This window comes from Rhinolophus ferrumequinum, chromosome X (assembly GCF_004115265.2).
Source record: "Rhinolophus ferrumequinum isolate MPI-CBG mRhiFer1 chromosome X, mRhiFer1_v1.p, whole genome shotgun sequence".
Taxonomy (NCBI): domain Eukaryota; kingdom Metazoa; phylum Chordata; class Mammalia; order Chiroptera; family Rhinolophidae; genus Rhinolophus; species Rhinolophus ferrumequinum.
In genome coordinates, this window is record NC_046284.1 from 95,783,731 (window position 1) to 95,802,057 (window position 18,327).

General features: G+C 41.2%; 1 protein-coding gene across 1 annotated transcript in view; it reads right to left on the reverse strand.

The window, feature by feature from the left end:
* Positions 1-4,974: 4,974 nt before the first annotated feature.
* The window catches only part of XK (X-linked Kx blood group antigen, Kell and VPS13A binding protein), a 49,326-nt gene continuing 35,973 nt past the window's right edge, over positions 4,975-18,327 (reverse strand). The window contains exon 3 of the mRNA XM_033113158.1: positions 4,975-8,705. Coding sequence (XP_032969049.1) covers positions 7,879-8,705 — 827 coding nt within the window. The 3' untranslated portion in view covers positions 4,975-7,878. The remainder of the gene's footprint in view (positions 8,706-18,327) is intronic.

Sequence of the window (18,327 nt, forward strand, 5' to 3'; positions counted from 1 at the left end):
TACCGGTCATCCCAGGCTTTTGCACATGTCCCTTTACCAGGAACATTCTTTCCAGTGCCTTCACCAGGCAAATGCCTACTCCTGCTTCAGATCTCAAGCAGGGGCAGATCTAAGTTTTATGGGGCCTGAAGCATAAACAAGTTGGCTTGGGAAGAGGCTTTGAAAAAGTATTTTTAAAATGAATTCAACATTAGGTATGAAAGAATATTCAGAATGAAAAGGAAATCACAACAAATTACTGGCGCCCTAAAGATTCAGATCTCTTCTCTGTGATCTCTTTGGACGATGTGGCAGAAATCCTTAGTACATGTGCTTCCATATTGCATCGTGACCTCTCATACCCACCTAGAACATGCTATATAACTCCCAGCATTCACTGTGGCGCCCGAGGCTTAAGCTTTATAAGCTTCAGGGTAAATTCACTTCTGGTCTCAGATTTTATGTCACTTTCTCTGTGAATGTTCTCTGAACCTCCAGGACCAAATCTGGGCTCCTTATCTCTGTCCCTAGGACCTCCTGGCTTACAGTCCCATCGTAGTTCTTACCTCTCTGCATTGAAATCACCACGTTGGGTGTCTGTCTCTTCAAAGAGACTATGAATTCTGGGAACTAGGGCTAGTTTCTTGCATGCCAGTCAATCTTCAGTGCCTACTCCAGCACGGGGCTCACAGGGGCACTCTGTAAATATTTGTTGAACTAATGAATGGATATCTGGTTTTCCCCCTTAAATCTCAGGGGACCCTGATTCTCCAGAGCTGAGAATTCTCCTCCCTGCTCTTTCTAGATGCCCACAGTCCCACAATTTCAATCCTGTGACACTAAGATAATCCCACTAGTGGGACTTCTCACAGGGTAATGGGGTGTAGTTGCCACTATTTATTTTTTCAATATGACTTCTTCCAAAGAGCTTCTTAACCAGTGACATATAATACAAGAGGAGATGAGGTAAATATGGGATTTTTTTCTTGGAAAGAGCGGGTAGGGTGCTGTCACACACTTCCCCAATTCATCAGCTTAGCTGAGTCTTTAGTTTTCAAAAATGTCAATGAAAGACACTAGGTTGCTCTGCAAATGGCTATTTTCCTCCACTTGTTCCTTGCAGGATGCTATTATATTTTTGTGGCTATTTTTCCTCTCATGAACTAAGGGATGGTGGCCCCTTTATCAGCCCCGAGGGGTGAATGTTGTGTAGTCAAAGGAAATCATGGCAATTCCATTCTCCTTGCCAGAGACAGCTTCAGAGCTGGGCCAATAAGGAACGGGAACTTCTGTGGAGGGCGGGTTGCATCTAGGGAAGGTTTTCCTCCTGAAATAATAGAGATAGCAAAAGGGGAATCCCTTCTTCAATTGTGGGTTCAGTTGTACAAATGTGATACCTGGAGCTCAGGTTGTCCTGCTGCATCATCAGACAAGTGTGACGAGGAAGCAGCAGGTTGAGGGTGGCTGAAGGAAAGGTGGAAAGCCTCTGGAGCCTGAGGATGTTTGGCCTACTAAACTAGAATCACCTCTCTCCAAACTTCTTGTTCATTTAAATAACAAAATCCTTCTGTTGAAGCTATTTTAAATCAGGTATTCTACAAATTGTAGCTGAAAGCACCGTGATATAATTTCTAATAAGGCCAAGGAAGCAAATAGGAAAGTGAATGAAAGAATGTGTAGAAATCACTTCATTATTTTCATGGGTATTATGATAATAATATACATTTATTAGTGCTTTGAAATTGTAAAAGCATTTCGCTTCAATGGCATACTTTGTGTGAAGGTAGATAATTTACTTTTTGAAGATAGAGCATCCACATTCCATTTAAAATAACTTTCTCATCTCTGGTATCAAGCTGGAAATGAGAGAAGCCAAGTGACTTGCGTGTGAACAACCCTCTCCTTAAAAGGAAGGTACACGTGAGAAAATATTCCAGCAGAGAAACCTTCTAAGGTAGTAGTTCCCAACAGTTCCAATGACAAAGGACGTCTTTTAATGTCCCCTCCCACAGGATAGTGGTTGAATTTTTAACAACTGCTCATGGTAGGGGCTGGTAGGGCTAACGACAGAGATACTTTAAATACAGTGGTACCTCGGTTTTCAAATGTAATCCACGAGTTCTGAAACATTCGAAAAGAGCCGACAGCTAGGCCTCGGGACTTTGCACTCAGTGGAAGCTGCGTGACACGTTCGACTTTTGAGTCGTGTTCGAAAACCGAAGGTTTTGCTTCTGGGTTTACGGCGTTCATAAACCAAAATGTTTGTCAACGGAGACGTTCGAAAACCGAGGTACCACTGTACAGTGATACTTCTCATCAGCCCTGTTCTATCGCTCACAACAGCATCCCCATGGATTTGAAAAATGATTGTAAAGTGTATGCCAGACATCTCTGGTTAGTGTGCAAACATCTCTAGTTAGTGGAGAGGAACATGATGCCTTTCCAATTCTTAGAGGTCTGCAGCCCTACAACTGGACACCATTGTTCTAGAAAATTCTGCCACTCTACTTAAGAAGGTCACCTTGTTAGGAGAAAGTGGCATCAGGGAAACATTCTCTTTTCTATGGGGGTGATGATGAAGATGGTATTGCAGCAACACTCCAAAATAGTGTTTCTAAATCCTGTTTTGTTTCTTGAAGTACTATCGCTCCTGAAAACCAGATTCATTAACTGTAGAGTTTAGGTAATTAAAATAGGAAGCCTGCTGATAAGAAATTAAACCAATATGTATAATGTGGATGCCTACAGACGATGATATTCCCAGGGCTCTGGGAAGCAGGTTAATCAGGCTTCAATCAGGAACTCATCATTCTGAGAAAATTAATTCAGGATGGGAGGGAGGGAGGGAGGGAGCAGAAGCACAGGCAGGATTTCAAGAATCTAGCTGATGAATCTCTCCTTGGAAGGAGGCAAACCCTGAATCCCCCTCACACGGAGGTGGATGCCGCAGTGGACTCTGGGTGGGAAGTTGCCTGATAACCTGCTGCGAGGAGATGCAGCTGCACACGGCTACATACTCCTCAAACATGCTCTGGGTTCCAAATCCCGCTTAAAGCAACGCTGTTTCAGACCTCCTGGCCTCATCATTTCCAGAGAACCAACCACGCAGAGTGGGTGACCAGGAGATGTGAGGCATTTCCTTTCAGCAGGCTTCTGCAGCAGACACACCTTCTGAGCTGGCTAGGCCTAGTCGCACAGGCTGTTTTGCGCTAGGAGAGGGGGGACTGGGGACGTGCCTGCATTCCCGGCTCTGAAGAAATCTCTGCTTCTATGAAGTGCCTTTCTCTGAAAAAAGAGAAAAGGCTCAAAATGTTACTCGTTTAATTATAGTATATGGTTGAGATTTCTGAGCTCTTTCCCATCTGGAAAGACATTCATAGAAAATATAGTATCCTGGAAGGGGAGACAGGGAGAAATATGGGCATAGAGGCATAATATATACTTCCCTCACCTCCTTCCTAATCTTTACAAACTTGGGCCTGAACACTGTAAAACAGAACTATCACAGTGGGGTGGGGATGGGGAAAGAACTACAGGCTCCCATATTAAGCAGCAAATACTTGATGCCTAACATGGATATCCATGAAAAAGAATTGCCCACGGTTCACCAGTAAACATTCCAAATTTACAGTTTGAAGCTATTACCGTGTTTCCCCGAAAATAAGACCGGGTCTTATATTAAAGTTTGCTCCGAAAGATGCACGAGGGCTTATGTTCAGGGGATGTCATCCTGAAACATCATGCTAGGGCTTATTTTCCGGTTGGGTCTTATTTTCGGGGAAACACAGTAGTCAGTACTGATGATATGCATGTTTTCTTTAAATAGCTTTTCAAAATCTGCTGTAGTTTTCCCAGCATTCATAGGCAAGTGAAAACTTATAACTTTAAACAAAGAGAACCCCATAAAAGAGAACTGAGTAGATTTACATTGTTGAGGAAGCTCTGTGAAAACAAATGAAGCAATTGACACAATTGTTAAATGGAATGTGGACTCTAGATTAGATAACTAGTACTGTATCCATGTTAAATTTCCCGAATTTGATCACTGTACTGTGACTATGTAAGAGAATGTCTTTGTTCTTATGAAACACACACTGAAGTATTTAGGAAATTAGGGGTAAAAGAGAGAAAGTGACAATGACAAAGCAAACATGGCAAAATGTTAATAGGTGAATCTGGGTGAAGGATATAAAGGAATTCCTTGCACTATTCTTGAGGCCGTTCTATTAGCTTGAAGTAATTTAAAATGAAACATTTACAAACACCAAATGAAGTAATTTTAGGCTGACCTAATTACATACTATACTTGTAGACATTCAGTTTTCTCAAGGGTTTAACACCAAGAGATCTTTCAAAAGACTCATCCTATAGCTAAGTCTTTCCGAATTGCAAGGCCACCTTCAGAACAAAAGGAATTACTGAACCAATCCGTGTCTATCTCATGCTCTGAAATGACCCCTTTAATAAGTAACATATTTTTCCAACCATGGATCATCATTTACATTTGATTATTTATGTTCATATCAAGTCGCCCCTTCAGTATATTTCTGAATCAGTATACCATCTATGCTTGTCTAGAAGAGATTTATATTGCCTTATTTTGTATCGCACACAGCAATCAATAGACAGCTGAGCAGAATCTTTGTATCTAGCAGTGCAGCTTTAACAAATGGAGTAAATGCTTATAAAACAATCAGGCAATTCCATGGACTGTTAGCCTTACAAGGTAGAATCCTAGCACTCTCAAATTTCTCATCCTACAGAAGGAATTTCCAGGTGAGGTTACAAAACTAATTAATCACAACAAGACCATTTTTAAATTTCTGTTTTTAAAACAGTTCCTTAAGTCAAAAAGCTATAAAAGGACGGCGTAAGGAATGAAACAAGGAGAAATTGAAAAATTAATTTATTATATGAAGAAACATAAACAATATTTATTAGAGTAAATGGCTGCAGAAAAGCAGCCTGCAAAAGCTCACACCCACAATTTACTGATACATACACTCATAACCATAGCACTAAAGTTCTAAGGTGGTTTTCAAAGGAAATGCTGTATTTGACAATTTTAATGTTTATTTTCCCATTTATGAGGCTGAGAAGATTAAACTCACATTCAATGAAACTCTAGCAGGATCAGGCATTCAAGTTGTAAATTATCAAAAGATGCTGCTATGTCCTTTATGAAAGATGATAGATACAAAAAATGATAAGCTCATCTGCCATCAAAAGCAATTTCTCAGATTGTGGTGGGTCTTTTTTGTCCAACTACCAAGTATTTGGCTGCTAATTTTTGTAAGCAACTAATATAAGAGAAACGGCAAGGGCTGAGTTTTCGCCAAGAGTAAAGACCACGTGACGCTTGCCCTCCCATAAGGCCAAAGGCCAGCGTATTCACCCAAGACACGCATGTGGATGATGCTCCTTGCTTCTTTTCTAACAGTAAAAAAACTAATAATAACCTGTTTATGGATCTGAATGACTATAATAACTCCTTCAATATTTATGTCACTTTAAAAATATTTTCAAAGCACTTTCACACTTATAATCTAATTTGATCTTTCCGACAAGCTTGTGAGGTAGGCTGGGCAAGTATGCATTGTGACTTTGGTGGGTGAGGGAACTGAGGCATAGAGCAGTTAAGTAACTTGTCAGGCTTGACAGGGAGATGCCAATCTCTAGACTGCACTGGCTCTAGTAATGAAGAAAGTCTAAACATGTTTGATGATTTTGTTTCAACATATTTTGAGGAAATACTTCACTTCCATCTAGCCAAATGATAGTAATTCCATTGGAGCAGCTGTCATGACAAGTTATGGCACACAATTAGACAAAACACTGAGAGTTTTAAAAATTGGAATTATAACTGAACACCACATTTTAACTCTCAACATGTGAGGGAATTGGCTGGTTTGTTTGTCTTTAGGGCAACCTAGCTCTGCAGTCTGAACTATAATTTCACCATTTCAGAGGTATAATATAAATAATTTAAAAATAAAAATTCTTAGTTCAACATAACTTAAAGTTTCAACATGCAGAAACAAAAGCAGTGGTTTCTCTTCCCCAGAGTGAATGGACATACATGGCCCCAAAGCAAGGGTATCTGTGTCTGAAGGGTGAAATATGACAACATGTCCAATTTACTTACCACACCTCTTCATCCTTATATAAGAGGCTTATAATTGGGCTTTGGGAGTCTGACAGACCATCACTGTTAGTTTGGTTTGAGGTCACTCAAGATATTTACCTATCTTCTACATTAGAATTATTTAAAATGTATTTGAAGCCTCAGATTTTCTAACGGTTTTTGAGACAGGCTTCTAAACCAAGGCTGGGAAGTACCAGTCTCTCCATCCCTGTCTGATTCTGACTGTAACTCCTGCTCAAACTCACCATTTTCAACCTGTCCCATCATAGACTGGCTGTTAGAAACTGGATGGGCCAGAAAGTTCAGCCAAGTCCTTAGACTGTCAACCTTGAATGACCTGCAATGTCCGGCCTAGTCAGTGACAGGTTACCTGCTTCTAGGTATTTCATTATCAAGGTTCTTACAGTAAAAATAATGGCACTAAATCCAGGCATTTTCCCAAGACAACTGCGGATATGTTACACAATCCTTTTATGAAACAAACAGGGTTCAGAAATTATACTGAAGATAGGACAGTGTAGAAGGATAAAACTGGAGATCTTGTTCAAATTAACTCATAATCATGCCAAATCAACATGCATTCAGTTAAAGACAAAAATCACTGGAACATTTTATCATTTTCTATAATTTAAAAGTTTCTGAAGTCTATATATAACTCTGAGGTAGGAGGAAAACCCTTTTCCTTCAAATAATAAAAAAATAAAATGTCCTACAAACCTGTGCTGGGTGAAAGATTTCTATGGAGTTTTCTAGAAAAACTGAAGTTAACCAAGGTAACTTGTGTCTGAAACCTTCCTGACAGACAAGGAAGAAAGGGAGTAAAGACTATGAGTTTTATTTACTTCTTTCTTAAGAAGGGAAATCCTAGCAAATTCTATTAGAAATTTCCCAGAATCGTAGGACAGGAATGAACCCTGAAGAGGGTGAAGGCTACCTTCCAGCACATTCACATCTTTAACCTTCCTGAGAAGGTAAGAACTCTGCTTACAAAAGCCTACATCATTTTGATGTTTTAACCACCCTCCTGATCCAGAGTTTTTCCAACATATTTCAACATACAGGAAGACACAACTTTCTTAAAATTCTAAGGCTTCCATAACCAAATTTAGAATTCAATTTTGCATCCATGGACCTTTGGGAATAAAGTCTCCAAATCTAGACTTTTGAATCCATTCGAGATAGCAGGCCACAGTGGCTACAGTTGGTTATGAACAAAGAGCCCTAATGAGACGAAAATGGAACATCTGTCTAGTAAAAAAAAACCAAACTTGAACAGCTGTCTCTGAAAACTCTGCCAGAAATGATGTTACTGATGGCAAAACCCCAGCAACCTTTGCTGGTCATCAGGACAGCTCCTGGGTGAAAACTGCTCAGGGAAAATAAAACATTAGGCTACCTGGCCCAGCAGTCCAGAAAACTACACAACAAGAAAGCCCTGTCCTCATTCTACCTGATGGATCTAACCAGCTCAACAGACAGCGTGGATATGTTGTCAGTGAAAAAGCCAGTAGGTGCCTGGGAGAGCATGGTCAACTCTGAATGGAGGTACCTCAGGCTGCCCTCCAACACTCAGGGGTTTCCCCGACTTCTCTGCATAGTTCCCACACACCCAAGAGCTCTCTAAAGGGGAGCAACTCACAAGAAGTTGAGAGCTAATTCCTGCTATGTTAACTGTGCAGGGCTCATCTGCTTGTATGAAGAAGAGGGATCCACCCAGAAAACAGTATGTCTCTGCCCAAGAGATCCAGGTCCCATTAAGCAGAGCAGAATTCATCAGCACTCAAGATGTGGCTGGGTGCAGAAACGAATTTACTGCTAGAAGGTGTCTCATCTCTGTCTCCGGGTGATCTTAGATCTGCCTTTCCTACAGACTCTGAGGATTTGTGCCGCCTGCAAGGACAGCAAATACACTTTAGCCACCGCTGAAAGCTTTCAGAAACACTGGAGGAAAAGAGCTTTTTGCAAGGATGGAAGAACTGGTAGAATACCAGCATGAACAGAATGGCTGTGCAGTAGCCAATGAGCAATTTCAGAATCAACAGAGGCGCGCACACATACATATAGATGTCGGTTTTGTAAAGATACCACATGAGCAGGAGGAGGGCGTTCTCAATGAATCTCAGCATGTAGTACACGAGCAGCCGGTACCAGTTCTGGGACTTGCTGATGAGGTCAGGGTTATTGATTTTCAGCTGCACAGCTGACCAGCAGAACATGTTGATGCCGGCGTAGAGTAAGGTGAGGAAGCACAGCACGATGGTGGTACCCACTCGACTGAGGGCCTTCTCGATGTTCTCAGGGAACGGGGAGCCGCTGCACCAGAAAAGGATCCAGGGGTACAAGAAGAAACTGAAGAAGTTGATGAGTACGACCAGCACCACCCAGGCCTTCAGGACGGAGGTAAAGAGGACGAGGACGATGACTCGTGTGGCAATCTCGAAGCTCCTCCAGAGGAAGATGCAGACATAGGCCAGAGGCTTCACCTTGATATCATATTCATCGTACTTGATTTTGATGGCTAGGATGTTGCAGCGCAAGGCGCCGTACACAATGGACAACAGGGACAGGAACATGCAGAGACCTGGGGAGAGAAGAGGAAGAGCCCCGTCACATCTCATGTCCACCAAGACTCCTACTGTGGCAGACACGCTGTCATCCCTCTACCCGTATTCCTTGGACTCGTCTGTCTTATAGGCACGGGCTGACTTCAACCTGTGGGTATCAGTCACTGCGCCTGAGCACTTTTGCTAGGGCTGTAGAAGGACGCTTTGCCTAGGTGCTGGACAGTTCTGGGTAATTGGTACCCCTGGGAGAGTCTTCAGTACCCCAACAGTAGCCCTGATAAGAGCTGGAATGTAACGACCCTAGCTCCCCCACCCCTGGCGTAGAATAAGTCCGAGGCATGTGTGCTGTACTATTTACCAGTGTTTTCTCATAGCAGTCCTTTCTAGTCACCATGGTGACCCTTGTCTAATAATGCCCCCTTGATTGGCTGCCTTCCCTTCCCTGTCTCATTTCCCTTCTCCCGTGCTCCTTACACCTGCCTCCAAAAATACCTGCACTCAAATCCTTGTCTCGGGTTCTGCTTCGGGGTCAACTCAACCTGCAATACCTTCCTGGTCCCATCTTGCTCTGCCTGAGTATGCAGAGTCCTTTACGTGGTATGTTTTGTTTCCTCAATTAGCTCATAGGCTCCTGAGGAGTCAAGTGGGACCATGTCTGATATTTATTCTTGAAGCCACTCAACATACAGCAGTAGTAGGTACACAAACAGAAGGCATGCAAGAATAAATTGCTCAGTGAGTTCCTCTCTTATCTGCAGGACCTTTCACATTTATATACTGACTATAGAATGCTCATGTTTCTTTACTCTTCAGTTGTATTCTTCAGTTCTACAGATTGCTGAAGAAATGAGAATCTCACTGTTACTGAGAGCCCATCTGTCTTGGGCTGAAAGGCCTTAGTGTTTTAAGAAGTCTTAACTTTAAGCTGTTTATTTCTTAAAACGACTTATGGCTATTGGGTTTATCCAGTTTATACAACACAGCAGGAAAAGCTGTGGCTCTTTTAAATGGAACGTGGTACTGTATTTGGGAGCACGACACTATATAGGCTATGAGTTCCATCGTCTAAGAAATGTGCTGCCAACTCATGAGCACAGACTGTGTGATCAGAATGGAAATACAGTCACTTACTGCAGGCTGGCACCACCTCCCTGCAGGCTGGCATCACCTCCCTGCAGGCTGGCACCACCTCCCTGCAGGCTGGCATCACCTCCCTGGGAGGCAGGGCTTGCAGGTAGGAAACAAGAGTCTGGCTCCGGTTTGAATCTTGTCTCACCAGGCTACACTGGGGAAATGGCCATCTCTCTTGGTTCTGTTTCCTCAGCCATAAAATTGAGGTGACAACACCTTCCACGCCTGTTTCTTAAAATGCAATGTCCATGTAACATAACTGTCTCTACTTAAATGTGTAACTTTAAATGTATGGGAATAAAGGGTTTTTCCTTAATTAAGTTCTGAATCAATGGAAAAACATCTATATATGGTGGGCATAAAAACTCCGAAACTTTGGTACATATTTCCCTGAGAGAAGCTCATTTTTTTCATAGCATCAACTTTTTTCATAGTCTTTGGCATTGATTTAAATCATCAGTATCATTCAGTGGAAAGACTGTTATGTACTAATGAAATTTAAAGACAGAAATCCTGTCACAGGAGTAGACTGTAGTCACACAACAGCCTAGCCAACTGTCCCCACGTGTCTTTCCTTAAGGAAAGAAGAGTTTGTGAGACTGTGCCTTTCTGGGACTCTGTTCCATCCTTGTGTTTACACCTCATGTGTCTCTATCTGGTCTCCAAAAGATGGTTTGGATGGTTTGCAGCCAAACACGGGTAAGATATCTCACGGGAGATATAACCCAAGTCAGGCGGAACCGAGTGGAGACCCCCGACGTGATGCCTTAGAAACATATGGGAAGGGGCCTTGCCTCCCCTTCCCCCTGCCTGGGCTTTTCCCTTGCACCTGTTTGTGAGAGAAGTCATGAGGACAATAAAGATCAGTTCTCTCCACTTATCTCAATGGAGCTGTTAACAATATGAGAGGCTTGACCCTGAGAGGGTACATACCTTAAGTAAGACATCATGGGACCTTGTGCTTCGGCTGTTTATAGACAAAGGGTGATTGGAATAAACATTTTTCTGCTATGATGTATGAGTCTCACAGACCGTGTAAAAAACAATGTTACTTTTTTGTATTTGTAGACTTATCAATAAAAACCTCCAGTCAGCTTTATTCTGGGCTCCAGTCTTTCAGAACTGTGAGACCCCTGACCTTCTGAGATTTAACTACATTAAGTCTCTGTTTGTTTCTTTCTTTAAAACTTAACCCAAAGCTGCCCCTTCTCGCACCCTCACTGCCTGTGTTGCGCTGGACACGACAGTAGACTGGGAGGTAATTGGACTGAGTTATTTTTCCTGAGAGGCTAACTGAGTGAAAAATTGTAAAGCAGTACATATTGGTGATATATTTTTATATGTGTGCTTACAAATTTCTATACTCTAAGAATCTAGTATTGAATCCTTTTCTTTTAGTCCTTATGTTTTTTCCACTATAAGAAAAATACTTCAAATGCAGAAGATGAGCTAAGCATAAACAATTAAAATGTAAATAATGTATTCACACAATAAAGTATTTACATTGTTATACTGATGGTACTTTAGCTCCAAATTATGTATTACTTTTAACAATGCAATGACCCAAACAATTTTTAAGCATCTATTCGTTTTACTCCTGTGAGGCCAATTATTTCCAAATTGGCATCTTTTTCTCGAACAAGAGTTAGCCAATTATTACCCGACTGTTGTACAGTAGCACCCAACCACTGAAGCCTTCTGAGAATGCAAAGAAATTATCTTGAAATCACTGACTTCAATCATCACTCCCACTGTTGGGTGCTCACTGCAAAATGTCTCAGCTACAACGGGGGCCAGGAAGAGAGATACACTTGGGAGAGAAGCGTGTACAAAATGCTTAGAATGTACACTTCTACCTCTGGAATTTAGTAGGATGCGCATGCAAATAACTACTTTTTCAAACTTAAATGAAGAAAAGTTCCCTGCCCCCATTTCCTAACCTTCCTGTCCCACAGTCAACATAAAAGGGGATCAGCTGGCAATCCCACCTATTGAAGTGGCACTTCCCAGAAGCCTAATGTCCCCTAATACTCCTATTCTCGTTTCCTACATATGAGTGGATATGGGGGGAGGGACATTTGGCTGCTTTCATCTTTTATTAGAAAGCAAGACATCACTTTAGGTAAGGCTAAAAACTACGCTCTGGCAATATTCTCAACCCTTACCACGCTTAGAAAGCGTCTTCCCACTCCATTCCAGCCAAATGAACTCTCTTCCTATTTCACAGAGACATGAATTGTTATTAGGCATGACTTGGCTCATTTCCCGACTTGATACCCCAAATTTAACCTCTGTGTTAAGTGATGGGAACATTTTCTTCCCCAGGATTTCTCTTAGGAAGGGAATTCTATTTGCAGGACCAGGGGAACAATTTCTGTTACTTGGGAGAGATAACACCCAAGATGGAGGACGGTAAATGGTCATTCTCTGTAAAGTGACCACTCTCCGTGGACACTAGATCTTCAATAAAATGAGACTGATCTTGTGAAATGCTTGGGTGGAATAGATTTTTCAAAAAATTAGTGAATGGCTTCAAGGGCAGAACTGAAGCCACCTGCAGAGATGTGGAGTTCAGTGGTGGAAGGAAACTGGAGGACTCAGAACAGCGAGCTTCTGGAAATGGAACTTTGAACCAGATTTCTGAGGGGCTGTGATTTTGAACTCTCTCTCTCCTCTCAATCGACACAGTGCCTTTTGCACTGTCTGGAGCCAGGATCTCTACCTGTACTATATCACTGCCTCCTTCTCAAACATCTTGCTCCCTCAATTATCATTTTTCTCTTCTAAATTTCCAACTGCTCCCCCTACCTTGGCTCTTTCTATTGAGTGTAGGAACGTGCTTAAATCAGCTGCACCTAAAAAAATATCCTTAGTTGGCAAAAACGTACAAAATTGTTGAAGCTGTGTGATAGATACATGGAGAGTCATTATGTTATCCTCTGAAGCTTTTTGTATGCTGGGAAATTTCTATAATAATGCTAAAAGGGAGGGAGGGAAGGAGGAGAAAAGAAAGAAAAACAAAAGGGTGAGGGAGGGAGAGAGGAAGAACCCCCCCCTTCACCCTCTACTTCTTTCTGTCTACTACTACACTCTCTCCTTGACACTTTCTGGCAGCCCTCTTGAACTATCTATAATCAAAACATTCACTTTCCAGCCCTCAACTCCCTGCGATCTGGATTCTGGTCTTGCTCATTCCTGATGTCTCTGTAACATCTGATGTTGTTCATTCCCACCTTCTTGAAACTTTTCCTGTAGAAGCGATCACATCATTTTCTCCTAAGCCTCCTCTCCCTTTCTTTGCAGCCCCTTCTCATTTTCATTCATAGGCACATCGCTCTGTTAACACTTAGGGACCATGGGTTTATTTTCTCCTTTATCCAAGCACCTACCAGAGTTCTCTTCCTAGATATCTTACAGGTGACCCAAAAAACAAAAACAAAAACACAAACGCCCAAACAAACCCCCCACAAAAGCCACAGACAGAACAAAATTTCATCGTTCCCCGAAACCTCCTTTTACACTTCCTCTAGCAGCCCAATACACATTCACTACAGATCATCCCATCCAGAAATCTATGTGCTGACTTGCACTTTTCACGCTCCTCTCCTATCACACCCAAACAGATCTCTAAGCTCTTGCACTCAGTGTGGCTCATGAACCAACAGCACTGAGAAGGGCTGGGAGTTTGTTCTGACCCACGGAGTCAGAATCTGTAGTTTAACAAGACTTTCCAGGTGATCCGTATGACCATCAAAGTTTGAGACGTACTACTCTAAATTATTCTCCTCCTCCCTTTCTGGTCCTGTCACTTGCTAATGCTCATCTGGCTCTTGCCACAGGATCCTAACTCGTTTGTTTCTCTGCCACCAGCCTTCCTCTTTTCTTTGTCTGCCTGAATAACCCCTACTTGTTTTTCAAGGTTCAGTGAAAGTGTTACCCCATCAATGATGCCTTTCCTCAGCCTTTATTCAATTACATTCATTCATTCAGTTGTGCTAAATGCTCCCAAGACTCTCGCAAGCTCAGTTCACTGCCACTCAGTTGGGACCTCACACCACCTATGCATACGTATCTTTATCTCATCACTTGGTACTTTGGTTTAGTGCACTCTCTTAGAGGTAGCTACTGTTCTGTATTACACAGAGTTTTATCACCAGCACCTAGCACAGTGATTGGCCCATAGGTTACTGATTTATGTATGTTGAGTAAATGAATGAATGAATGAAAAATTGCACAATCTGTAAACTGTCTTTTTTCACCACTGAATGAGTAATTTCGGTTCCAAATCTCTCACAGACATAACTGAAGTGAGGAATGAGAATTCTCAAAGCCCCTTACCGGAGGGTGACTTCTGAGGTTATGGGCTTCCTATGAAAATACATCTGCTTCCATATGCCTTTCTCAATTAAGAAGTTGAACCTGGGTGGCGAGACCGGTGGAAAAGGTGAAGGGGAATAAGAGGTACAAACTTCCAGGTATAAAATCAGTAAGTCACGGGGATGTAATAAAGTACAGCACAGGGAATATTGTCCATAATATCGTAATAACTTTGTACCATGACAGACGGTTACCAGACTTATTGAGATCCTATCATTAGGTATGTAAATATCGAATCACTACATTGTATTCCCGAAACTAATATAATATTGTATGTCAACTAACACTTTAATAAAAAAGAGGTTGCACCTGTTTCCAACATTTCCTGAGAAGTAGGATCCAAATTAGAAAAGGTCTTTGAGATTTAAGTCTTAACTCTAAAACATATTTGAGGTACGTGAGAGGCCTGCAAAACAGGGAGATGTAGGAACAGTGCAATATCCTCTGACCACAGGAGTAACTGAGGAAGCTAAATAGTGCTTCAGGATGTGGGGTCCAACCAGAAGTAAGACAAGTCTGCACTATCTTGGCAGTGTTGTGTCTTCCTGGCCAGCTGTCAGATCCCTGTTCTTGCTGGATTCCACAGCTTACTCCCCAGAGTGATCCTTGACCCCGTATCCTAGGACCCAGTGTTCTTCTGTTTTCATTCCACCCCAGGCCCTGACAGCTTGTCAGCAAACTGTTAATGAAGAGGTTGAAAAGGACAGAGCATCATCACCATGAGCTTGTACCAACATCTGCCACCCTCTCTCCCCAGTTGCTACCACAAATACTGCTTCTGTTCTTTATTTTAACAACTTGATTGAGATATAATTCACATACCATGCAAGTGACAATTTAAAGTGTATTTGATGGGGTTTATAAAAATAGATTCACAGATATGTGCAAATACCACCCGACTCAATGTTCTTTCTTCTTTCCTTCCTCCTTTCCTTCCTTTTGTTGAGGTAACACTGGTTAACAACATTAGATAAATTTCAGGTGTACAGCATTAAAATTCAGTATCTGTATACTCTATACCGGGAGTGTCCAAACTTTTTTCAACGGTTTTCACCAAGGGCCATATGCGGTAAAATACACAAACAGCCCGGCCACTCACTCGAGGTGAAGTACGTATTGCCTCACCTGGTTTATTTAAGTAAACGAAATATATTTTTGGAATTTGCTGCGGGCCAATTAACAATGGATCACGGGCTGCAGTTGGTCCGCGGGCCGCAGTTTGGACACCCCTGCTCTAGACCAACAAAGGTCTAGAAGGCTCTCACCATATATTTAATCCCCTTTACCCATTTCACTTTCCCCCAAGACCCCTTTCTCCTCAGGTAACCACCATTCTGTTGTCTGTATCTATGAGATTGTTTTCGTTTTATTAGTTTGTTACTTTTTTGCTTTATATTACACATATAAGTGAAATCATATGGTTTTTGTCCTTTTACATCTGACTTATTTCACTTAGCATAATACCCTCAAGATGCATCCATGTTGTCGCAAATGGCAATATTTCATCTTTTTACGGCTGAGTAGTATTCCATTCTATACATACAACATCTTAAAATGCCCACATTACCTAAAGCAATCTACAGATTCAATGCAATCCCTATCAAAATTCCAATGGCATATTTCGTAGAAATAGAAAAAAAATCTATAGTTTGTATAGAACCACAAAGGATCCTAACTAGCCAAAGCAATCCTGAGGAAAAAGACGAGTCAATTTTAATACATTTTCATCACTCCAAAAAGAAATTCTGTACCTTTAGCTATCGTTCCTCCAACCTTACTTCCCCACCCAGCCCTAAGCAACCACTGATGTACTTTCTGTCTCTATCGATTTCCCTACTCTGGTCTTTCATATGAATGAAATCATACAATATGTGCTCTTTTGTGACTGGTTTTTTTCACTTAGCATAATGTTTTCAAAGCTCACTTATATTGTAGCATATATCAGTCCTTCATTCCTTTTTATGGTCAAATATTCTTAAAAAAATATTCCAATGTATGGTATATTGCATTTGTTTATTCACTCATCAGTTGGTGGAAATTTGAACTGTTTCCAACTCATGGCTATTGTGAATATGCTGCTATGAACATTCCTGTATGAATATGTTTTCATTTTTTTTGGATTTATAGGAGTAGATTACTGGGTCATATGGTAGCTTTATGTTTAATTGCTTAAGGAACTGCCAGGCTGTTTTCCAAGGTGACTGCACCATTTTACATTCCCACCAGCAGTGTATGAGGGTTCCAATTTCTCTACATCCTCATCGATGTTTGTTATTATTACTAACTTGAATTTTCATTATTATTAACTTTTTAATTCTAGCCATCCTAGTGGGCATGAAACAGTATCTCTCTGTGATTTTGATTTGCATTTTCCTGATGACTAATGATGTCAAGCAGTTTTTCATGTACTGATTGGCCATTTGAATATCTTCTTTAGTTGATTCTGGTTCTGAACTATGGAACGAACTCATTATAGATTTCATTCTGTCCCATATGTATCCCAAAAAGTGTGCCAGAATTCAAAGGCCAGATCTGCACAGAATAATTTAAGAACAATATTAGCCTTACTCACAGCTATATATGAACATTTACATTTTTTTAGAAAGATTGTACAATTATATCTTCTCATGCTTTTTTAATTCCCTAAAAAAATGCATCAAAAAGCAAAAAGATCTCCATGCTGCCAGTGGCAGATTAATTTGTTTTGGTTCAGTATTTCTGCCAAGGACAACTGTACAAACACCTGTTCAAAGGCATCACAAAGTAATGAGTACTTCTAGGACCAAAATCTCAAAGAGAAGAAAAATCCCAACAGAAAATTGTAAAGCTGCTTTTCCCCCTCAAGACATTTGCCCATATGATAGCGGGTACGAAGAGACTAAGAATCTGAACACAGCTTTTAGCAATCTCTCACAGCTGCTGAGTGGGGAGCCTGTCTGACATTCCAGCCCTATAGTGTTCCTGGTATACACCCATAGCTTTCTCGTGGGAACCCAAAGGACAGGACTCTAGGAGTAAGGGTGACCAGAAATAGATAAGTCCTCTCGAAGCCTGAAGTACAAATTTTGACCAACTCAAGTTGTGAATGAGTCAAGCTGATCTGTATCTAATCCAACTGCCTGCCATCAACAAAAGTAAAATCTTCCTGGAGAAAGAGAACTCATCCAGAGCCTCAAATTATCTCTATTTTTAATAAAAATACCTGACATTTAATTGAAAATAATATGATATGCCAACAAACATATAACCAAACAGATAAAAACATATAAAAACAGATAACCAAAACAGACCCATAGAAGGTAACAGATATTAAAATTATTTTTAAAATATCTGCAATTGATATGTTCAAGAAATTATATAACAAGATAGAGAATTTATCATAGACTGGAAACTATTTTGAAAACTCAAATGAGGGCCGGCCCAGTGGCTCAGGCGGTTGGAGCTCCGTGCTCCTAAAGCTGAAGGCTGCTGGTTCGATTCCCACATGGGCCAGTGGGCTCTCGACCACAAGGTTGCCGGTTCGACTCCCACAAGGGATGGTGGGCAGCGCCCCCTGCAACTAACAACGGCAACTGGACCTGGAGCTGAACTGCACCCTCCACAACTAAGATTCAAAGGACAACAACTTGACCTGGAAAAAGTCCTGGAAGTACACACTGTTCCCCAATAAAGTCCTGTTCCCCTTCCCCAATAAAAATTCTTATTAAAAAAAGCTCAAATGAAAGTTCAAGAACTGAAGAATACAGTAAGTGCAATTAAGAAATGAACAGGTGGGTTTAATAGATTAGAAATAGCTATAAAGATAATTAGTGCTAACTAAAACACAAGTCAGAAGAAAATGGAGAAATAAAAAGCACGAGAGACTTATGGGAAAGTGAAAATAACAGAGAGAGACAGAGAGACAGAGAGAGACAGAGAGAGACAGAGAGAGACAGAGAGAGACAGAGAGAGAGATTGAAGAAAAAGAATGGGTCAGAAGCAACATTTAAAGCGATAAAGGCTAAGCATTTCCCCAAAGTGTTAAAATATCAAACTAAACCCCAAATAGAATAAATATGAAGAAAGCCAAAACTAAGCATATCATGTTAAAATTGCTGAGCATCAAAGTCAAAATCTTAAAAAGCAGTTATA